Genomic DNA, 24,860 nt, shown 5'->3' with positions numbered 1-24,860 from the left:
ACAAAGGTTTATTTGTTTTACTTGTTTGGGTAATTGTTTATGTAGTGTTGTATAGAGATGAAAACCAACAGTACAAGGGTAATATCCAGTCAGAAAATAAGATAACATCAGGAGGAAGAAAGGGGGAAGATTTATATACATTATGTATAGCAATGGGGTTCAGGTAAAACTAATAACAGGCATTAAGGCTAAAAAAGGGAAGTGGATTATCTAAATCAGCAAGAGAAAGTAGGAGGCAGAGGAGGGGGAGTGTGCTCAAATGTAGCTGAGCAAAGGGTTGTAGAAGTGAAGGGAGACTGAGGTGGAAACTGGAGAAATAATTTAGATTTGAAGGTAGTGGTCAAGGGATTCTTGTCGTCAGCATATATGAGAGACCTCAAGTTGTTTGGAGCGTTATCAGAGAATCATTCACTGATGGTACTATGTTTATTCTGAAAGCAAGAGAAGAGTGTCAGTGATTTTGAGAAGGCGAAGGACAACGGAGATGTAAAGTTTGCGGTAGCAGTAACAAGGTGACGTGGAATGGAGACGTACACTTTGCTTCAATCGCGAGTCCCTAAAGTGAGATCAATTTAGAGGTGATCTGGTCGCAGTCGCTGCTGCTTGTTACTTGTCTCTATCATGGAGAGCAGCTTTCAGGAGAGTAGGAAATAGTTTCGGGATTCCAGTGAATTTGGAGATTAACATAATTAGGGGTGGATGAGGAAGGAAGCAGATTGGAGCTAGAGAACAGGAATGGGTAAATAAACCTGTTAGGCAAAATGTTTAAATGGAGAAAAAAAAGAAAAAGGAAAAATGCAGATAGGAAAAATGGAATGCTTGAAATAGTAGATATTAAATAGCAACAGATGTATTGAAGGGTTTTAGGAAAACAAGAACAGAACATACCGGGAAGAGGATAGAAAAGAGCTGACTAAAAAGAACGAGGGGACAGATTAAAGGAAGGAGAGAAACAAAAAGAGAAAGGACATAGGAATGAGGCAAAACTTGTGAAACGAAAAGAGAAACAAAATGAGTGTGGGGCAAAGAATGTAGGGGTGAAATGATAAGGGGTGGGTGCTTGGAAAAAAAGATAAAACGGAAGTGCTGGGCATGCAGGTGAAATACAGAGAGTTAAAAAAAAGAGGAGTAATGGGGTGGTGTTGGAAACAAAGTAAGTGGATTGATAATGTTGGGGAAAAAAAAGGTAAATGGTGAATAGTGTGAAACAATGAAGTGCAATGGAGAAATCTAAATAAAACAAGCAAGTAGAAATGAATCCAAAGCAAAAAGTGTGTGGAAAATGTGGTCTGGGTCCAGGGGCAGTTACTGGTAACTAACCGGTGGGTGCTTTTAGTAAACACCTCAAATAGTAGTACTCCATCTGATTAGCTTAGTTAGTCCTTGTTTTCACTTAACTCTCCAAGGACAGCAAAAGCGAGCAGTCAAGGTGTACACCAAGAGTAAATTTAGCGTTTTGAAATTAGAGACTTTGTGATGTAAGTGATGCAATAAACCTCATGTTCTGTCTGACCTGTAGTTTTCAAAAATACTCATTGTTATTGGAAAACAGAGCGGAGGGTACTAACACCTCGGGGCCAAGATGCTATCTCTAAACACAACTATGTTTTATGAGCTAAGAGCAAACAATGCCAATAGAGGAAGGATATGTCCAGATGTGGAGAAGTGTGGCTCAATGGTTAGAAGAGGCAGACCATGTAGCAGAGGTCAGACCCGGGACCAGGGTTCAATTCCCGACGCGGCAGGGTCTTGAGCCCAAAATGTCCACGGACTCGATAATTCTCGCTTCGATGCCTGCTCGAATCACGGGTTCACACTCTGCAACTCTTGCTTAATCTCCACTATGGACCCCGCGGCGGGATGCCTGGCGTTCACCTTGGGGGTGCCCAGTATGGGTTATCTCACAGGGAAAAACCAGGACGGGTTCCCAAAGCAAGCGCTTAGAGACCGTTGGTGATAATGCGCTATATAAATATAAATTACAATGTCCAGTGGTATCTTCTGGAGGAACTTTTGGGGATCTCTGGTTACTCTCGGGTCTATTGTATGTCACTTTAGACTGTTTATCGATCACAGTAAGTAGGTCAAAGTCTCCAGACAAAATGCTGGCATGTACTAGGTTTGCTATGGAAAGTCTGCTTCTGGGCCTAGTTTTCTTGGCAACCTTGGGTTCATGTAGAAGCAACCCAGTGGGTTTGAGCTCGGAGGGTCAAGAACCACACACAACTATTCTAAAAATTAAAGTCACCGAAAGCCCCCGAAATGAACAGGTATTCCCCCAAGTCATTGTGGTGGCTTTCAGACACCATCAATCAATCAATCAGATGTTTGTTAAGCACGACTACTCACCCGTAAGGGTCTCAAGGCGCTGGGATTAGATAGATTAGATTGCAATGTCAAGAGTGTTGGTGTTCAATTAACAGGGTACTAGGGAGTTAGTTCAGGGGAGGTAGCTGGGACTCCTAACTGGTGTTGTGATATCCCTCATGAAGGAACTCCAGATTTCAGTGTTTTCTTTCTCTCCCAGTTTATTGATAATCCTATAAGAGCTGTCTGTGCAAGGGGTGTCCAGGCTCAACTGACCTTGTGTCTAGACTGCTCAGCCTCCAAAAAGTTCAGTTCAATACACACACTCCCTTCATTGCCTCTGAGGTGAAATGTACACCTTTATCAGTTGTAATATTCTTAGGCACACCTTCACAATCAAACCTATCCTGAAAAAATCTATTGGCAGTCTGGGTGTAAGGTTCAGTGACTCCTTTTACCTCCACCCATCTAGGTAGATGGTTACCGATAGCTATCAAATATCTACGGGTGCCTGGGTAGAATATGGAACGACTCAATGAAACCCACACATAACTTAAGCCAGGCTTCTCCCACAAGTACATCTCCAGCTACCTATAAGTAGCTCTCCAGTGTGCAGCCCAGTCTAAATTAGAAGCTTTTGCTTGGCTGAAATAATACACCTATATCAAAATTGAGAGTATATATTTAACCGCATGCGCGCTAGCGGGTTTTCCCGCTGTGCGCTGAAATTTAAAAATCGCGCGGTTTGTGACAAAGCCAGCTCGTCATCCGCGTAGCGCAGGTAACGCCCATGACGAGCTGGCTTTGTCATCAGCGCGGAAGGGGTTACGATGAAAATGTGTATTTTTCCAGAACTCATAAGTAAGGCTCCCTGTTTTCCGTTTTTACAGATTTTTACAGCTAAATACAGACAAAAAACAATGTGTTTTCTGTCTGCATTAATTTTTTATGGCTGATAAATACAGAAAAAGGTGCTTCTTTAAGTGAAATTCGGTGCTGTCTTTTATGAATTATAACCCAAAAAACTGAACAGCTGGACAGCATGGGAAATGAAAAAACAGGATCAAATGTCTTTAAATAATGGCATATGTCAACATATATTTGTGGTATAATGCTAATATTTACCAGTGGGTGTATTGTATGTAATATGTGGCAGCTTAAATAGCTAAAACACGATAGACATCAAAGTATGGGTGCGCTCCTGTCAGTTAAATAAATATGGAAATGTACAGTTTTACAACTGCATTTTTACGCAAAACGCTAAATAAATATGGATACGTACAGATAAAATGGCCAAAAAATGAATATGGATAAATACAGATGGAAATGTTAAAAAAAATACCATAAAAACGGGAGTTCTACTCATAAGCTGGTATATGGAGAAAAATGTCTGACTTCTAAAATATATTTAAAGCTGATATTTGAGTGATGCATCATGTAGCATTGGAGAAACGTTTTTACAAATGTTACTACCTTGGTGCCAGAGGCATTGCAGCTATGGCTGTTATGTATTACCCAGGTGGAGGCATTGCAAATTGACAATGCCTTTTTTGCATTCCTGCAGGCAACATGATGTACTGAGGATATCACTGGTAGTAATCCTACTGGTAGTAATCTTGTATATGGTGGCCACTAATGTCAACGTGTCTGATGGGGCCAGTATTACAACACTAATGATATTAGTAGCTCTCGATGAGTTTCATTGAAAATAAGTAGCTCTTGTTGCAGAAAAGGTTAGAGACCCCGCTTAAGCCAAACCCAATCAGAGCAGGATACTAGCTTTACACTCACCATTGCTTTGGTCAGATGCTTTTTGCTTATAGAGACAAAGGAAACTCTAGCACAGTCCAGTACCGTAGTGTCTTTGAGTAAATGGGCCCTGGTAGCTTCATCGCCAAATATATTGTGATATTTTTGATGAAGGAACTCCAGGGGGCATATTATCAAGGGGGTTTATCTCCGCTTTTTTGGCTTTAAAGGCCAAGAAAGCGGAGATAAAATTATCTCCCTATTCCCTAGCTGTCACTAACACCAGTTAGCAACAGCTAGTAGGAGATAGCGACCATCTTGGGCCCCACTTTGCATGTGAGTGATATTTATCACTAATGACATGCAAAGTGGGCGTGCCAAGAAGTTAGCGACTGGAAACAGTCGCTAACATCGCTATCTCCTATTACCAACTTTTGGAGATATTCGCGCTAAGTGCGAATATCTCCAAAAGCTAACACCTGCCCTGAGCAGTTCTTAGCCATGTTATCCAATGGGAGGTGGATAACATGGCTAAGAGCATTAGCTCGGTAATGCATGAATATCGCTGACTTTTCAGCGATATTCATGCATTGCGGCCGTTTTTTATCGCATTTGCGATAAACCTTGGTAATACCAAGGTTTATCTGCGGTAAAAATCGCCGCAGCTCAGCGGTAACATTTTGTCTCTAACCAAGCAATAGCGATAATTATCGCTATTGCTTGGTAATATGCCCCCAGATTTCTACCACTCCCAAGTTATTGATAAGTCTGTAATAGCTAAGTCTGTATAATGATTCCAGGATCATCAGATTCAGAGCCAGGAACACTCAACCTCCAACAACCAGCATTCTAACAGAGCACGCTCACACAGACGGTTTTGGCAAGATGGACAAACTCTATCAGAATACCACAACTGGTCCCAATGGTCATTGCTTTTAGTAGTGCGAGTGCATGTGCCAACACGCCCGTTCAGGCTCTTCAGGGGTACAATGCTGTAGTGGTTCGTACGCTGCTGCAACAAAGAAGCCTTCTCACATTTTAATAATGTTCTGCAGCTGAAGCAGTCCCCCCTTCTTGCCCCGATCTTTCGATTACCATTGCCTCACCTGCGTCTTAGAGTTCAGCTGCGGTGTGATGGAGAGGGTTGTTCTTTCATGGTCTGCCATTCTTCCACAGAGTGTTCGGGGTCTCAAAATATACATCTCTTCTTTTCAAGGCGTCTAGTGAGGAACTGGAAACCTCTCATAGATTGGAAGGGGTGATGCTTCCAGGAAAATGAAGTGATAACCATGCTACAGAGAGGCCTACGTCGCTGTATGTGCCCACGCGCCGTAGAATCATGAGGTGCCCAACACTGGTCTCTGGTCCATGCATGATTCCAGAGAGGACATTGTCTCATTTTAATATCTAGGGTCAGGGTCCTTGATACTGTTCTGAAATGGTTGGAAATTCCAAAGAGGGAAGCGAAGGACGGATTGCGACATCGCAGCCTCACAATACTGGTACTCCAGGAATGCTCACTCTTGTCCTTTACCTGACGTAGGTACAACAGTTCCTGTGTTGGCTCTGACCAGCTGGCAGGAGGGCCTTCATGTTTCCTGGTAGTTTTACGCCTTCGGAGTGGCTTCGCTGCATTCAGTCTGGTGGGTCTTGCTGAGAATTGCCTCAGTTAGAGGCTGCTCAAAAGATCCACGACCCACCACCACCCGCAACAGGTACCTCACAGGAATTGGAGCAAGATCACCGCAGACCAGCTCACCACCTCCCTCAGCCAGAGCCCACCCGCCAACACAACGGACCCCAACGAAGCAGCCCGCAACTTCACACAGTGGCTGACCGCCTGCGCCGACGACCTCGCGCCACTAAAGAACCCTCCCAGCAGACCCAGAAGCAAGAAGGCATCCTGGTTCACCGATGACCTCAAGGAGTCCAAGAAGACCTGCCGCACCCTTGAGAAAGCCTGGCTCCTCGACCGGACCACCGACAACATGACCGCCCTCAAACACGCTACCCGCAAGCACCACCAGCTCATCCGCACCACCAAGAAGAAATCCCTGAAGGAACGACTGGACAACAACGCCCACGACAGCAAAGAGCTCTTCACTATCGTCAAGCAGTTCTCCAACCCCAGCACCGGCACCAACGACATCACTCCGTCACAAGACCTCTGCGACTCCCTCGCCTCGTTCTTCCACCGCAAGATCGCCGACATCCACAACAGCTTCGGCGCCCCACCCACGCACCCAACCGTCGAACCAACCGCCACCCTTCGCACCTGGACCACGGTGACCACCGAAGACACAGCCCGCACGATGAACACCATCCACTCCGGATCACCGACCGACCCCTGCCCACACCACGTCTTCAACAAGGCCGACTCCACCATCGCACCCCAACTCCGGAACATCATCAACGCCTCCTTCAACACCGCCACCTTCCCAGAGAGCTGCAAGCACGCCGAGATCAGCGCCCTCCTGAAGAAACCTACAGCGGACCCCACCGATCTCAAAAACTTCCGCCCCATCTCGCTCCTCCCTTTTCCTGCTAAAGTCATCGAGAAGATCGTCAACAGACAGCTGACCGCCTTCCTCGAGACGAACTGATCCCTCGACCCCTCGCAATCCGGCTTCAGAGCCAACCACAGCACCGAGACCGCCCTCATCGCAGCCACCGACGACATCCGGACCCTGCTCGACAAGGGGGAAACAGTGGCCCTCATCCTCCTGGACCTCTCCGCTGCATTCGACACGGTCTGCCCCCGCACCCTAGTCCAGCGCCTCAGCAACATCGGTATCCAAGAGAAGGCAATGGAGTGGATCATCTCGTTCGTCGCCGGAAGAACACAAAGAGTCCGCCTCCCCCCGTTTCGCTCCGAGACCACCGAAGTCATCTGCGGCGTCCCGCAAGGATCTTCACTCAGCCCCACCCTCTTCAACATCTACATGAAACCTCTCGCAGCCATCGCACGCCAGCACAACCTCAACATCATCTCTTACGCCGACGACACCCAGCTGATCCTCTCCCTCACCAGAGACCCCGACACCGCCAGAACCTGCCTACACGAAGGGATGAAAGACGTCGCCGAGTGGATGAAGGACAGCCGCCTGAAACTGAACTCGGACAAGACGGAAGTCCTCATCCTGGGATCTTCGCCCTCCGCCTGGGACGACTCCTGGTGGCCCCCAGCCCTGGGCACCGCACCCAAGCCAACCGACCACGCACGCAACCTGGGCTTCATCCTGGACCCCTCCCTCTCGATGACCAGACAAGTCAACGCCGTCTCCTCATCGTGCTTCAACACCCTGCGTATGCTTCGCAAGATCTTCTGCTGGATCCCGACCGAGACCAGGAAGACTGTCACCCAGGCACTCGTCACCAGCCGACTGGACTACGGAAACGCCCTCTACACCGGAACCACAGCCAAGCTGCAGATAAGACTCCAGCGCATCCAGAACGCCTCCGCCCGACTCATCCTGGATGTCCCCCGACGCAGCCACATCTCCAGCCACCTGAGGAACCTGCACTGGCTCCCCGTCGACAAGAGGATCACGTTCCGGCTCCTCACCCACGCGCACAAGTCTCTCCACGACCTGGGCCCCAAGTACCTCAACGACCGCCTGACCTTCTACACGCCCACCCGCCAGCTACGGTCCACCAGCCTCGCCCTCGCAGCCGTACCACGCATCCGAAGAGCCACCGCCGGAGGAAGATCCTTCTCTTACCTGGCTGCCAAGACTTGGAACTCCCTCCCCATCCACCTTCGGCTGACCCAGGACCATCTCGCCTTCAGGAAACAACTCAAGACCTGGCTGTTTGAGCAGTAGCATACCCCTCCCCCCCAAGCGCCTTGAGACCCTCCCAGGTGAGTAGTGCGCTATACAAATGGCATGATTGATTGATTGCTCCTCGCCTGACCAATGAGTATCCTTATCACAGCAACAAGAGGCTTTTTCCTCCGCACAGTATATTTCCCATCATTTCTTTGTATTCGTTTGTACCACTAACAGTACCCAGAAGGAGAGATCACATTATTCCCAGAGTGCAATGGCAACTTGGACTTTGTGTGAATTGCAACTGAGCCTCTGAAGCAGATAAGTACATGGCCCATGAAGGGCCCCTTTGGAAGGGGCAGTCTGGTGCAAAGCGCCCCCTTCCCAAGCCCATGAAAGCTGTATCAGCTGAAGCTGATTGTCAGACTGGGAGAAAATGGTCGTACAAGCAGATACGTCCACCCTCCTTGAGGGTACCTTGCAGCGCAGGCAGAGGAGCAGCAAGTGTGATCGCCACCCAGGAAGGGGGCAACCCATTGGCACAGCACCTTGCAGCATGGGGGTGTTTGCTACTGTCTCTGGTTTCTGAGCCCTTGGTTTCATCCTTTGACTCCTCTTCCTGGGGATGAAATCCAACATCTGTGGGCGAGGGCCACCCATGCTCTGTGTGTGCACCACAGAGGTCCAGGTGGACTTTGTACCCAAAGCCTACACAGATTACAGATGTGCAATGCATTCCTCTGCAGAAGAGGGGAGACTGACAGTGTATTTGGGGAGAGGAGTTGGCCTTACGGCTAGGGCGGTCAACCTCGAATCTGGGGAACTGGGTTTGAGTCTCGGCAACGACGCTGAACATCCTGTGATTCTGGGCAAATCACTTTATCTGCCCGTACCTAACAAAAAATGAATGTGTCCTCATGTAACACAACTGGTGCTATGTAAAGCGCTCTGATACCCGATTTGGGTCAAGTTTGCGCTATATAAAACTCTGTGAAATATATGCTTCAGCTGCTGCTAACGACAACTGGCAGGATGCACGTAGCTACACAATTCGAAGGAGGAAATGAATGGGCAATGAGAAATACAAATGCATTTGAGAGAAAAATGGGTCAGTTGTCCTACGTAAGATGTTGATTGAGAAGCAGGTTCTTATTCACACTGATAGGTGGGTAAAAGGGATGTGGCGAGGGGGTGCACCCGTGTTGGGAAACTGGCCATGTCTACGTATGACATACATGCCTGGTTCAAGCATGCAGCACTCTAATTAAATAGCTTGAGAAGTAGTTTCCAGTTTCACTAATAGCTGGTGCTATACTCAAAGTGGAGATTGGGAATGAAAGACAACCAAGATAGTGGTACAATAAAAGGAAAATGGGAAAGTGCTCAAAAGAAAGAAGGGGCCTATTAACAAGCGGCAGCGATAATTAGCGCTGAAAGCCCTTAGCGAGAAAATAGTTATTGCCGGCTATCGCAGAAAATTATCGCCATGCTAGCGCTGTATTACCAACGCATGGCGCAATGGCGATAATTTCCCAGCGATAGCGATGTTTTCCATGGAACATCGCTGGTTTTCCAGCGATGCTCCATGGAAACCGGCGATAACCTCGTTGATACGACCCTGTGGTCGTATCAGCATAATCCACCCACAATGATGAGTATAGCTAATTCTGCATTTTAGCAGACGTTAGTTTTAGGTGAAAACAGCGGTTTTCTCCAAAAACGAACGTCTGCTAAAATGCGTGGGCAGCCTAGTAAATATTGCGATGTGCACATCAGCGATATTTACAAGATTGTACTGCCCAGTGACACCCACTTTGCATCTCATTAGAGACGTAAAGGGAGGCGTCGGGTAAAAGGGTGCTAACATGCGTTAATGCATGTTATCACCCTCTTGTAAATAGGGAGATATTTTTATCTCCGCTTTTTTGGCTTTAAAAGCCAAAAAAGTGGAGATATGGCCCTTGTTAATATGCCCCTTAGAAACAAGAGAAAGAAAGTGGAGAAATGGAGATGAGGCGATAACATATAGATGAAACAGGAAAACGTTGGAAACAGAGGAAGAGCAGATGGGTTTTAAGCAAAGGGGAATATTGGCGAAAGACATAGACAAGGGTTGAAAAGAAGGAGGAGCTCAGTAAAAGAAATAACCAGTAGTGGTCTGGGCATTAGAAATAGAACTAATCAGATGCTAGTGGTGCCTCCATGACTCCTTTCCTATCCTGAAAATCCTTAGAAATATTTAAAAGGGCTCTCACCCACCGGAATTTCCTCTAGCGGCATGCATCATCATCAAGTCCAGATCCAAAGCACCTAGTGTGCTCAACCTCCAGAAAGTGGGGGCACTTCTAAGGATAATATACTTTTCCGGATCTGGGATACTTTTTAAAACCTCTTCTATTACCCAAAGGGAAAGATGCTTTAATTGATAATTCATACCAAGGTAAGGCTAAAAATGTATGTGATGCCTAACGGGGCAAATTAGGTCACCCCAGTCATTCAATTAATCATGGTCGACATGTTTCAGCCATCTTAGCCCCTATCGGGTATTGTGGCTTTCTTCAGGACTGTCAATTATCCTTAGAAGTGCTCCCTCTTTTTTGGACCTTGAGCACATTCGAGCAGTCTAGGTGCACAGGATGTGGACTCGATGATGAAGCATGCTACTAGAGGAAACTCCAGTGGGTGAGAGTCCTTTCAACTATTACTGAGGATATTTAAGATAGGAAAGGTGTCATGGTGGCCCCACTCCCTTCTAGTTAGTTCTGTTTATATTCGGAAGTTGCGTGGTCTTACCCTCCTTGCTTCTTACTCCCCCCTCTTATGTTCTTTTGATACATTAGAACTAGCCGAGGGCTTTGAAGCTTGTGCTCAACACATCTTTCTCTTCTTCCTTAGGTGAAAAGATGACTCTGTCCATCTTTGCTCTGCTGACCCTCACTGTGTTCCTGCTACTGCTGGCCGACAAGGTACCCGAGACCTCCCTGGCCGTGCCGATCATCGTCAACTACCTGATGTTCACCATGATCCTCGTCACCTTTTCGGTCATCCTGAGTGTGGTGGTGCTCAACCTCCACCACCGCTCACCCAACACGCATGCCATGCCACTGTGGGTACGCCGGGTATGTAATCCTTCATCTGATGATGAGACAGCGTCACGTACAATGTCCAGAGTGTGTCAGTAGTGGGTTGTCCAATATTGCTGTGTCTATGTGTGTCTGTGAGGCTGTGTCTGTGTGTGGGGCTGTGTGGCATTTTGGTGGTGATTTAGAGGGAGGGGTAATGGGGCATTTGGAAAAAAAAGGGCAGATGCTTGGACCTTCCAAAAAAAGCGTCTGATTTTCATCTGTATGTGCCTGCCATGTACTCCATGCTATTACTGAACGATAAGAAAGCAAATATGCCCCATGCGCTAAAAGAAAACTCCCATTACATTTTATTATTTAATTACTTTTTTTGTAACTTTTATTTTATTGTGTGAACAAAATCTCCCATGCTATGGACTCATCTACTGCAAGTTAATAAGTGTTCATCAGTTGCTTCTGCAACCCTGCAAAATAAGCCAGCCGTCAATCTTTTTTTTCATCGACACAGTTCCCGCCATAGAGGCTGGAACTGCTATGTTGAATGAAACCCGATTAATCGGTATTGTACTCTAAATATCGCAGGCTAACCACTGGTGGCAGCTTGGGCCCACCAAGATCTAAATGACCATGCTGGGAAGCAATTTCAGATATATATTCAGCTCCTTTCCTTCTCCTTTTTCTGCTCCTGGAGGCCACAGGGTACCCTTTGAAGCCGCGATGTGCTAACTATAAATTAAATAACATTTAAAATAATAATTGCTAGAACTCAGTTCACAAATGTGTGAGAATCCTCCTCACTAACACAGACTTAAAGTTTAGAAGTTTAGATGCTTCTTTCAATTTGACTGCTTAATAGTATGTTGATGTTTTGAACATAGCTGTGTTGTCTGACTCTGTGTTCTTAGTACACTAGTCGCTGTCTGGTCTAAATAAACCACAAATTAAACATTCTCTCACCCTCCTACTCAAGCTTCTCACCCATTTGCGCCCTCATTCTTCCTCCTCTTTGCCACCACGCTCACAAAAAACTATTTAGCATTCTATACAGTGTCACAAAACATGAAACTCTCATTGTATATAGTACTTGTCTCTCTGTGTTTAAGCATTTTGGATTATTATTGGACAGCACTTTGTTAGCTTTCCAGCACTTATGAGCCGAATGTCTTGGGCACCTATTTGTTGCCAGTGGCCATTGGTGAATATTGCCTCTCACCGCCTTATCTCTCTACCCCTAGATCTTCATCCACCTCCTACCTCGCTACCTCCATCTGCAGAGGCCCAAACCCGAGCCTCCCCTGAAGATCGCCCCGTCCCCACTGCTGGGCAAACGCGAGAATGCCGTCAAAGTCAACAGGGCCAACGACGAATACTTCATCCGCAAACCGTGCTCCGACTTCATCTTTCCCAAACTCAACAGGTGAGCGACAAGTCAACATGCAAACAAAACAGATGACTTTCTTCAGATGGCATTCAACAAACTGATCCACAGAGAAGGGAGACAGATTGGTGATATGTTTCCTTTGAGAATGTTACCCCTTAAAGACTCTGTATAATGACATCTGAAGAAGAACTCTGTGTGCCTTTGCAAGCTTTTCAACTCTACGTATGGTCTTCAAGTTAAGTGTGGAGAAGTGTAGCTCACTGGTTAGAAGCGGCAGACCCAGAAGCAGAGGTCGGCCCGGGACCAGGGTTCAATTCCCGACGCGGCAGGGTTCTGACCAATGTCAGCGGGCTCGATAAATCTCGCCTCGGTGCCTCTCTAACCATGGGTCCCACGCTGCAACTCTGGGCAATAGCTTGCTTAATCTCCACAACGGCCCCCTCGCTGCTGGGGATGCCTGGCTTCACCTTGATAATGCCCAACAGGGAACATCTCACAGGGAAAGCCAGGACGGGTTCCCCAGTGGCACACAGCGCCAAGAAACCATGCGATGAACGTGCGCTCTACAAATTCAGACTAACATAACATAACTCCATTCTTTTTATTGAAATATTTTGATGAGAAGAAAGGCTGTAGTCCTAAGCACAAACTCATCTTTCACATTAAAAGAAACTGTTTAACACTGCTCCATCAATACTTAATAGAAATTATTTTTCTTGGAAAACATCACATATAAACAAAGGAAATCAACAGATGGTAACTACCATGCCAATCAGAAAGCTCCTTTCCACTGAGACACTAGCAGACGCTCACTACAGGTCCACGAGGAAGGAAGGGGTATAGTTGGCAGCACACTATCTTCATTACCATTCTTTCTCTCGCAGAGTCATAATCCGGACTTTTTTTATGATCTGGGTTTTTCCTAAAAATTCCCTAGTCACGTCCTTGTTGACAAAAACCAGAGAGTTCTTAGAGAGGTGCTGCAGGACTTTGGCAGGCTGCTACTTTTAGGGCTAGAAGATCTGGAATGTGTGCCTGGATGTCAGTTCAGCAACATTTACCTGTTACTTTTATGAATAATAAACTTTCACTCAACATTAAAACTAGATGAAAAAGCTAATCAACTTCACCTTGTTGTATAAATCTCTACCCCTCGTCGAGTATTGGTGCAGAGTATGTTTAGGAGGAGAGCTTGCGATAGCTGAGCACTATGAGGCTAAGATCATAGTGGCATACCTATTACCTATTACATTTCCGAATATTAATGAGCAGAGCCCCACCCACATAATACATTATCGACTATTAGAAGCGTCCCACCTTTGAGAATCAAAACCCATCCCCTGCTGTACCAGAAAGTGTTACTTTTTTTTTTCTTTATAAAGTTTTATATAGCGCTTACTTGATCCTGAAGGATATCAGAGCGCTTTACAATTTGAGGCAAAGGTAACAAATCAAAACATGAGTCTAACATTGGGAATCTAATAGGCATTGAATCAAATAGTGAACACATAACAGCTCATTTATAAACCAGAGTGAACGAGTAATTAATACGTCAGAGAGTGGGCTTTGGGTCAGCCCTCTTCAGCCATTGGCTCTTATATATTGTTGCTGGTTTGTTATTGCTTGCAGTGTACCGCATTATTAAAAGTGGGGGTACCAGCCCTTACAGAGAGAGTGGGTGGATACAAGGAGGTAGAATGAGGGAGCACGTGGGTGAGAAGGGTGAGTACGAAGGCGAGTCAGTGGGTTGGTGAGTAAGTTGAATCTGTGATTTTTAAAGGTTAGTTTGTGTCTAGCATCTCAAGAACACAGTCAGATGACACAGAGCAGTGGTAGAAACCTCTACCTACAATAAGCTGAAAAGATGTATTGTAATAAGGTGGTACATACAGGATCAAGCTTATAAGTGACCCCTAAAAACAACCACCCTGAAGAAAGGTCAGTGTGTATGCTGTCGAATCACTTTAGTACTTGGTACAAAGATTTGCTAATGTAGAGAGGGTTATGGCAATATCCGAAGCACTCACTACTGACCCTCTTGTGGGCATTGGAAGATGTAATTCCTAATGAAGGTTCTCTTGAGGGATAGAAGGATGTATGACGTTACAACGCGAACTATTAGAATGCATACCTTTACAACACGCTTTTTACAACCAAACTTCCAACCCATGCAATTACAACGCAAGCCATTACAATGCATGTTCCATTACAACGAAAATTACTATTCTAACACCGCCGGGTACTGGTCTGTGAAGGATATCCGTTGTAATGGAACTTGCATTGTATTGACCACGTTCTAAAGGCTTTGCTTTGCGATGCCTGTGTTGTAATGGATGTTTCCGTGTTCTAATTCTTCGATCCCCCATCGCCTGTAAGGCTGACCACCCCTCCGTTCTGTGAGAAGGATCTTTGTGACTGTGCCAAAACAACTTTCAATCAGGATCAATATCTGCCAAATCCCTACCAAGGGATTCAGACAGACCTAATGGCAGAATCCGAAAAGACCTTAAAGCTATTACCCACTTCAATTGGCCTAGACCCGCATGTTCACAGCCACACAGACGCTTATTATGGAGAACATGACTACTCCAGCTCAAGCCAACGTCTCCGGCTGTCCATGCAAGCTTGCAAAGATGCCCCTATCTGGATAAAAGCTGCATCTTTAAACAAGCATTGGCATAGCCAATAGGTCTCGCCTTTGGGACCTTATAAGTGTTTAGCGATGCAGCACATTATCCTGGCTGCTGTGATGCCAGGGATTGAAGATCTATCCAAATCTTATTTTGCAAGAAAGAATAGAAATAACACACGACTGAATGGCGGGTCGTACCTTTGATTTAAATTTGCCATTTCTTAGGCAACGCTCCCCTCCAGCAAAGTCACCAGGCCTGGGCGTAATTTTCTATACGTTGTACTGTCCACACAAGCTGCTCGACTAGAGCACAGCTGAATGTCAATTGAGGAAAAGCAAACAAATCCAAAAGAAGGTTAAGTGGAGAGCACAAGGCACCAATTGAGTGGATGAACTAGGAGCAAACAGCCCACTGGGTAATGCCTCATACAGAAGGTTGAAACAAAGGCTTTTCACACAAAAAAATCAATTAACTAGGAAGGGAGGGAGAATGCAGGGGAGGACGTTTACCAGATGCAACCCACGTCCATAAATCCTTGAGAGTTAACGCTTCAACAAGCATGTGCAAGGGGAACAAACACTATAATCAATTCAACATTTACTGCATGTTTAACCCCTTAGCTGCGGCGGCAATTTCGCCGCAGCGCTAATGGGGTGGGGCGGCCGCACGGCGCTCGCGTACTCGTGACGGATCCGCTCCGTCACGAGACGTGGTTGCGCTGTGCTTATGACGGAGCGGTTCCGTCACGGCCCGCCCGCTCTTAAGAACGTTCAGCGCAGGCGCGGAATCGCAGGCGCTCCGAGCGGGCCGTGACGGAACCGCTCCGTCAACAGCACAGCGCGGCCGTGTCTGATGACGGAGCGGTTCCGTCACCAGCATGGGAGGGGTTAAATAAAACCAAAGACTCTGTAAACAAGCAGAGCGGAGGTGGTAAAAACATGGAAGACGTGAGTGAGGGGACGCATTCAAAGTTTAGTTTTTACAACGTGGCAAATATAAATGTATACAGATGCCTGTCTCGCACAGCGCATGCGCTCTGACTGGGCTGGACCTCAAAACGCAGTTTCCAGTTTGCATTTCCGATTCAATGCCAGCCTTTCACTTTCCTCTGAACTAACAGTCACAGACCGTGTATACTTTAGCTCATTATGTTCCACTAGCTGATGCAGTCATCACCACAGGCCCCACATGCCCTGTCTTGTTGGATTTGTTGGAGGACACTTGCGGGTCATTAAAAGAGCAAACCGCGCCAGCAGCACTAACAGGTTGGGAAAGCAGCAGCCTCAGCAAGTAGCCAGTCCTGAAGCAGTCAGTCTTCTAAGTTTGATGTCTTGTAACTGGAGTCCCTCTTCCATGTCAGCGACATAATAATGGTGATTTCTGTTTTGGAACACGGTCATCCGTTGCACTGGTATGCACAGCCTTTTCTCTCAGTTTGAAACTTTAAATTGTACACTTTCAAACATCAGTGAACTTCATGTGCGACAAATGATGACAATTAGCAACCAATGTTACCATTTTCTCCTTCTGTAGAAGGCTTCAACAGGCAATCTAAAAAGGACATCACAAACACAAGGGAATGTTATCTTTTAAAACCATATTCAGTGGGCATACGTTAGGCTCCAGGTTCTTAATGCCATATAACCAGAAGTACACTGTAAAGCACCTCTCTCCTCTCGCCACGTGCAGCTCTAGGAAAAAGAAGGTAGGCTGTGTACTTCTTAAGCCTCAATTGTTAATGCAAGATTCCTTCCTTGTACTAGTAAGGTGCCTCAGTCAGAGATATTTTGTGTATAGTGCTAACAGATGTGTGTCTGGAAGAAGGGAGGTGACTCAAGCATAAGTAGGTGGAACTTTTTATAAACTGAGAAGCCTGTCAAGGTTTGTATGTAGCCTCTGGTGCTGGAGGGCAGTGAGGCCGCTGATGCTGAGATTTACGCCAGTCCTCCCTCATGGGGACGCAACGTGCCCCCCTCAGCCCTTGGGCAATAGTGTAATGTTGATAATCACTCAAAAACAGCAGTTTCCCACAAGCATATTTATTTTACCAGCAGCACAAGAATACAGCTTACTCATGGCTAACAGATGACAAAATAAAAGGCACGCGACTGCTGTACTTAAAGATAAAGCGCAGCGGCAGTCGGCTAATTATAACGATAAAGCAAGGCAACAGTCACGCTGATTATTATCCGGTGGAGGACGGACGTTAGATACATGTGGCTCGTGCCAACATTTTAAAACAAGAAAAGGATAAAACCTGCTGAAAGCAGAGTCTTCCCAAGGAAACAGAAAAAGAAGTGCAGCGAAACGTAATGAAATAGACAGAAGAGCAAATATATATGTAACAGGGCCAGTCACCGAGGGACGGGAACCACTCAGCAAAAGGCAGGATAAACATGAAAATTAGCTACTGAAAGGAAGGGAATTTTGAAAAGCACACAAGAAAACCAATGGGAGGAAATGGGTGTGATCAATGCCCATAGAGGAGATACAGCATGCCTCGCAGAGCAGCGCATGCGTGCTGCTAGGCTCGACCTAAAAATAACCTGTTAACCCCTTGTGTGGCGCGTCGGCCAACGGCCGTCGCAAGCACTACCTCTGCAGTGCTGCGCACATCCGTTGGCCAACGCAGCCCTGTCCACTCAATAGAACGCCCGCACCGCAGCGGAATTTGTGCCGTGGTTAAGGAGTTAAGACTGACTTCAGTTTGATGACGCACAGTCACGCTTTTCGTTTGTCTTTTTGGATGTGTAGAAATCGTTAGTGTTTACTGTGTTCAGTTAGTTTTGAGGTGTGCAGACCCGGGGCCATGTACGATGGCTCATTTGGGTGTTATGTAGCTAGTGGGCCTAACAGGGTAGGTGTCTGCGGGATGAGGGTTTTAAGTTGTGTAATTTTCAGAGGATCAGAAGTTAAATAAGATAGGTTTAGGGCACCGGAAAAAAATAAAACTGCCTAGGATTAGATCTGAACTGGGTCTGCACACTTTGCACGGCTAAGTGTAGGTTACATGTGTACAATCAAGAGTGCCACTCTGTATCTGTTGCATGATGCAAACTGATAATCCTACACCACAGCAGAACAAATGGCAATGCTCCTTGCTGCATGTATCCGGGCACACAGAGCTGTACACCAAATCTAGTTGGGCATTATAATCAGGAAGCAAAAATTAAGCCTACATAGTTCCAAGAACCCGGGCACTCAAGTCAAGTCAAGTCAAATACCACTTTATTCGATTATTTAAAATCATAAAAGTATGCTATTCAAAGAGATTAAAATCAAGGGTACAATATTAAATACAATTATTTACATAATATACATATCAAATGTGCATAACTCACAGAGATTGTTAGATGCATAGATTTCCAAATTATCTTGAAAAATGTACACACTGTCTATAAAACAGTATTTTAGTAACCCAGGCACTCGTTTGAATTGAGATCTCCTGTGCAGCGCTTGAGAGAGGTGTACATCCAGGGCAGCGCTATGAAGCAAGGGAGAGGCACTTTATTCCGAGTCCCATCAAGTGCACACAAGGTAAAGCAAACATCCCATCAAGTGCATACAAGGTAAAGCACACACCATGCACTCTGGATTGGTTAGTTTTCAGGTTTCATGATAGAGTATTTACCTTCCAGTTGAAGCTCACCCCAGAATGTGTCTATTCTCACAATTAATTACTACATGTGACAAACTCACCGTATGTGGAGTCATGTAGAGCTGTTATCTGTACACTCACTGCATCCTAATAAAAACTGTAAATAAGTGTGTTTCTACTGTTTCCAGTTTTACATTTCGCACAGCAGTGTTGTTAATGGAACAGACATTTATCTGTTGCTGTATAAAGTTTATATTTGTAAAGAAGCCTAGCGGGGGAAGCACCATGCTGCACGTTCACATCATTCCACCTGCACCTTTCATTTAACATTTTGAGTATTTTTTTTAATTTGTATTTATTCATTCTTGCATTGCCTGGATTTCAGTGGTGGTTCGCAAACCTATGAAAATGCAATAAATATGCTGTTTGTTTGCCTTACTCTCACAGCAGCTCTCTTTTCACATTTTACCTGAAATAAGTTGGAAATTAAAGGTTACTGTCTTTCACAAGGCTCTTTGAAATTAGCAATTCAGAAATTGTCACAGAAAGGCTTAGTGAAACTTCACAAAAAGAGACACCTCACAAAACTTTGCAGCTGTTGGTACTGGGAAACAACTTTTACAATGCAGTCATTACATACTACTTCCTTTACAACGCAGTCATTACAACGCAACATCCTTTACATCGTATGTCTTTACAATGCAGCCATTACATTGCATGTTACTACAATGCATGTCATTACAATGCATGTCACTACAACGCAGGCATTACATCGCATGACATTACAACTCATAGTACCCCAACACTATCCAACACTTACCCTACTGTTGCACTCACTGGAGTTAGAATAGTAATTTCTACCCCTCCGCTATCCAACACTTACCCTACTGTTGCACTCACTGGAGTTAGAATAGTAATTTCTACCCCTCCGCTATCCAACACTTACCCTACTGTTGCACTCACGGAGTTAGAATAGTAATTTCTACCCCTCCGCTATCCAGCATTTACCCTACTGTTGCACTCACTGGAGTTAGAATAGTAATTTCTACCCCTCCGCTATCCAACACTTACCCTACTGTTGCACTCACTGGAGTTAGAATAGTAATTTCTACCCTTCCGCTATCCAGCACTTACCCTACTGTTGCACTCACTGGAGTTAGAATAGTAATTTCTACCCCTCCGCTATCCAACACTTACCCTACTGTTGCACTCACTGGCGTTAGAATAGTAATTTCTACCCTTCCGCTATCCAGCACTTACCCTACTGTTGCACTCACTGGAGTTAGAATAGTAATTTCTACCCTTCCGCTATCCAACACTTACCCTACTGTTGCACTCACTGGAGTTAGAATAGTAATTTCTACCCCTCCGCTATCCAGCACTTACCCTACTGTTGCACTCACTGGAGTTAGAATAGTAATTTCTACCCCTCCGCTATCCAACACTTACCCTACTGTTGCACTCACTGGAGTTAGAATAGTAATTTCTACCCTTCCGCTATCCAGCACTTACCCTACTGTTGCACTCACTGGAGTTAGAATAGTAATTTCTACCCCTCCGCTATCCAACACTTACCCTACTGTTGCACCCACTGGAGTTAGAATAGTAATTTTTACCCCTACACTATCCAACACTTACCCTACTGTTGCACCCACTGGAGTTAGAATAGTAATTTTTACCCCTACACTATCCAACACTTACCCTACTGTTGCACCCCCTGGAGTTAGAATAGTAATTTTTACCCCTACACTATCCAACACTTACCTTAAATGCAATGTATTGGTATGCATTGTAAAGGTATGTGTTGTAATGGTATAATGCAATGTAATGGAATCATTGTAAATGTAGTTTCTAAAATGCGTTGTAATGGCATGGGATGTAAAATAATGCATCGTAATTAATGTTGCGATGTAAAAACTGTGTTGTAAAGGCATGCGTTGTAAATGTTTGCGTTGTAAGGTCATACATTTGTTGGTACTGGAGTATAAATGCCCTCTCCTGCCTGTTCTCCAGACACAGCCTGTGTGTAGTGTTGTTCACAGAGCAGGGTAGTCTCCTGCCTAGTGCACGCACAGAGAGGTGTGTGGTCTCTGCATTTGCCTCTGATTGAGAAAGACAAAAGGATGGGTCTCACTTAAAGAGTCCCCTTTGCCTTGCACAACCAGGCTTTGCAGTCCCGACCCACCCCATACCATTCATCAAAGGGCAGCGCTTTGGGAAGTCTTTGTAAATAAAGTCTTCATTTAATTTGTAAAGGTAGCCCAGTAATGATTCGTTGCACCGGTGTGTCTGGAACCCCACTCTCCAGCCACAGCAATGAAGGTGATACACTTCCGCTGTCTGGGACGCAGCCTTCACCCTCCAACGTGTGCTGTGCTACAACCATGGGCTTCCAAAGGGATCCCAATGTGCTTTTCATAATTAATACTGTGAGCCAAACTTGCAAATAGACATCACCAGACATCTGCTCCCGCATTGGCCGGATCTCCTTCTCAGTGTTTGTATTATTTACCTATATATCCTACTTTGCTATGATCATGAGGTTACTGCTTCGAGCACAGGCTAAAGCTCCTGATATTACCTAGTGTGTGCCCGCAGCCATTACTTTATGCTTTCAACCCCTTTACTCATCAGCTGTTGTAGCTGAAGCCGTGCTCTAGTGGTGGCATCTTATTAGACAGACTGTTCATCAGGTTTTAGTCCCTATAAAATTTACCTAATATATAGGGGTGGGCGGAATTTGCCTAGTCGCACTACCCAACGCTCTGCAAAACAGTAAAAAAAATCTCTGCGAGCACGCAGAGTTCCGCGAACACGTGGAATTGTTTGTTCCACCTGTTTGCGATTTTTTTTTTCCTGTTCGCGAACGCTGTTTGCGTGTTCGGGGGGAGATATCTTGCAAACACGCATTTTGAAAACTCGAACAAGCAAAAAATTCCGCAAAGCTGTGGAACGTGAAATTATCCAAATTCCGCAAATTCCGCGAGCGGAACGGAATTTACCACCCAGGCCTACTAATATATCACTGTCTTTGCATATAAATGATGCTGTTTCTTTCTACAGTCTTGCATCCTCAAATAGATGGCCAGCTAAGAATTGACATTTGGTAATCCCATAGAGAAATGAAGATGATTTTGGAGTATTCGCCTTTGTGCATCTGCAGCCATCTTGACATGGCTGCTCCTCAATAGACAACCCCCTCCAAGTCAGCAGTCATGCTGCACATGTGTGTTGATGCATACACATGCACACAATTGGAAAAAAAGATTGGCCTTTTAGAGCCAAGACCTAAAAGGTTTTACCAATGCTTGTGTTTTAACTCTTCAGTTACCTTTCCAAGATGGAAGACACCCACCTTGAAACTGATAATTAAGAAATATCATTTGTTCAGCTTCAAAACACATTATAGAAAAAGGTGACATAGCAACACATTGCAGAAGTCCTCCTAAAATATTTTATAACATTTAAAAAAATGGGGAAATGCAGAGGATTGATCAAGCTAGTCATCAGCGAGGGCTGAATAATGCAAAGGAGGGAGGCGAGGAGGAGCAATGAAGAAGTTGGGGTAAAGGGAAGTAGAACATTAAAAAACACACACACACACACACTCAACCTGAGCAGGAGGGGGCAGTGAAGCAACAGACAAGCTGGGTGAGCAGCACAGAGGATGGGAGAGGTATTAGGGGGAAGCAGCACACAGGGGAGAGACCAAGAAAACACATTGTAGCCCATTGGAATAGTTGCAGAAAAAGAAAAAAATAGTTCCCTGAATGTCAGTAGTGGAAGGATACAACGCATGAAATCAGAAACACTGTAAAACAGCTATGCTCCAGTGGAGGGACAAATGCAAGAGGAAGGAAAGCTATCAAATAAGAAACAAGCAAATGAAGTATCAACGGAAGCCAAGCATTCCTGAGCAACAGTGGGACCCAAAGCCCAATTTAAGGACTGTTAGTGTACACAATAGGTCTTTCACAATGAGACAACTAAAGCTTTTTGAAAATGAGACATAAAAAGATACCCACTAGCAGAGGGCTCTTAACAGAGGTGTGACACATGCACCTGATATGTACATGCTCAGGAAGCGCAAGTCTGGAAGCCCATCCCACGGGTCCGAGACACTGCAACACATCAGAATCCTACTGTTTCACCAGGATCTCGGTTACATTCTGTTTATGTGAACACAGGAACTGCCTTAGGGTTGTTAATACACTTATAGGGATAACATGAATCTACCGAAGCCCCTCAAATCAGTCGCTATAGCCGGGTGACTGTTGACACCAATAACGAAAGGACTTTTTTTGTCAATAAGTGTTTTTTGTCACAGTCTTGTGGGTTCATATGCAGGTCATTAAAAGTCAGAAGCCCAGCCTAGCAGCAGGCCATATCCAGGATTCCATTAAAAGAAGGGATTCAGGGTGGGGATACCAGAGGCTAATCAAATTCAAGCCCAAGAAAGACTTTGAAGTACTAGAAAACAATGACTTAAAAAAATGATAACGATATAAAGTAGTGAACCCTCTGGAATGGATGACAAATGTGGTGGCATCTCCGTTTACATCAGCCTACTAATGTCTTGTGTTATCTTGTGGAGGATGTTTGAAGGCAAACAGTACTGAAGCCTATAACCAAGTTTACTGAGTGAAAAATTGCTCCTAGTGGCTGACTTCTCACCATTTCTGTTCCATTGTTGACTGGTGTTCATGTTCACTCTGGTAATTTTGACTTCGCAGGTCTAGACCTGCGAACGAGTAGCCTAGCTGCATAGAGGTGCATCGGTCTCCGTTAATTCTTGATCTAACGCTAATTCGCATTTCTCCTCCTTTCCCCGCAGGTATCATAACGATCCATTCTCCTCCGATATGCGAAAGTTCATTGATGGTCCGAGCCATTGCCTGGTCCTACCACCAGAACTGAAGTCTGCACTCACTGCGATCACATACGTGGCCGAGCAGCTGCAGGGACAGGAGGACTACGATGCCGTGAGTTCAGTGGAGAGAGGAGTTGGCGATGGCACGGGGGCAACATGGGTGGGAGGTGGGACGGAGAATGAAGTCTTGAGATGTGCCCTGATGCACAAAAACTGAAGACTGAAGAGCGATTGAGGTTGAGAGGAAAAGTATGTACAGTCGTAAATGCCAACCTGTATTAAAGGCTAGAAAGAAATAGATGAGAAGGAGAGAAAAAAAATTACTGGCTGATCAGTGTCTATTTCTATAGAGCTCATTCTCACTCCACACTCCAATTACTGTAAGCTCTCACCGTCCTTTTAACCGCATGCGCGCTAGCGGTTTTCCCGCTGCGTGCTGCGATTTTAAAAATCCCGAGCTACGTGACAAAGTCAGCTCGTCATCCGCATAGCGCAGGTTACGCCCATGACGAGCTGACCTCGTCATGAGCGTAGAAGGGGTTAATACTGGGTAGAATGCGCAGAGTTTTACTCAGCGAAGTGCCAGAAAAATCTCCACTGCAGAGTTCTATCAGTAGTAGAGTCTGTTAAGGCATGCTGCTCGCGCTGATTTTATAGCGCCGGGAGTTTGCCCCCACTGTAAAATCAGTGTGAATGGCAATACGCGTTGCTCCAGAGGGCGCTGCTGCTTTCTGTTGCTCGAGTGGACATTCTACTCGAGTGGGAGCTTCCTCAGCGCGAGCAGCAGATTTCTCAAAGCGAGCGGTCGTTACCTGCTGCGACTGTCCGCATTGAGAAAACTCACTGAGAGGAGGTTTAGTGCATTATTCTTTTTTCAAGAGCGCTCGCCAACTAACTTGAGAGAAAAATCTCAGCTCCGCTGCACTTCACTGGGTTTTTCGGAACTCCGCTCTCTACACGGAGTTAGCAAAACTCTGCGAACTCCGCTGGTGGAGCAGAATTCATTGCCCATCCTTACATCTTCTACCATTCCAGGAGGTTCCATACACTGTTACCATGTAATGCATGCATGCAACAAATGACTTTCAAGCACATCTAGTCAACGTGCCTAGTCGGTTGATTTAGGGACAAAGCCGATGCAGCGATGGAGGTTGGAGGATGGGGTTTTCCTTACTCTGATGTCCACCTCTTTCCTGTTTCATACTTTTTACTATAAAACAGTTTCTGAGTTGAATACTTTGGATGGCGATGGCTGCAAACGTTCAGATCTAAAATAAGGGTGGGTCATTTATGAACTTGTGGTGGACAGCCTTACTGGAAACCTATATGGCAGGTCGCTGTCTAGAATGGCACAGTGGGTGAAAAATGATAGCCAGGAATGTGGCCAAGAGCAACCGCCAGTGGCTGAGAGTAAGCCAAGCATTCCTTTCATCACCTTCTTTGTTTGGCCTCCAGTGCCTACTTTGAGC

At 45.5% G+C, this 24,860-nt stretch overlaps 1 protein-coding gene across 1 annotated transcript in view; it reads left to right on the top strand.

The window, feature by feature from the left end:
- The window catches only part of CHRNB1 (cholinergic receptor nicotinic beta 1 subunit), a 93,989-nt gene that overhangs the window by 66,388 nt on the left and 2,741 nt on the right, over positions 1–24,860 (top strand). Inside the window, exons 8-10 of the mRNA XM_078670970.1 lie at positions 10,722–10,945; positions 12,145–12,326; positions 23,356–23,503. Of these exons, the coding sequence (XP_078527096.1) occupies positions 10,722–10,945; positions 12,145–12,326; positions 23,356–23,503 (554 nt within the window). The remainder of the gene's footprint in view (positions 1–10,721; positions 10,946–12,144; positions 12,327–23,355; positions 23,504–24,860) is intronic.

This window comes from Lissotriton helveticus, chromosome 12 (genome assembly GCF_964261635.1).
Source record: "Lissotriton helveticus chromosome 12, aLisHel1.1, whole genome shotgun sequence".
Taxonomy (NCBI): domain Eukaryota; kingdom Metazoa; phylum Chordata; class Amphibia; order Caudata; family Salamandridae; genus Lissotriton; species Lissotriton helveticus.
Note: the sequence above shows the minus strand (reverse complement) of the source record. Positions and strands in the feature narration are given on the sequence as shown.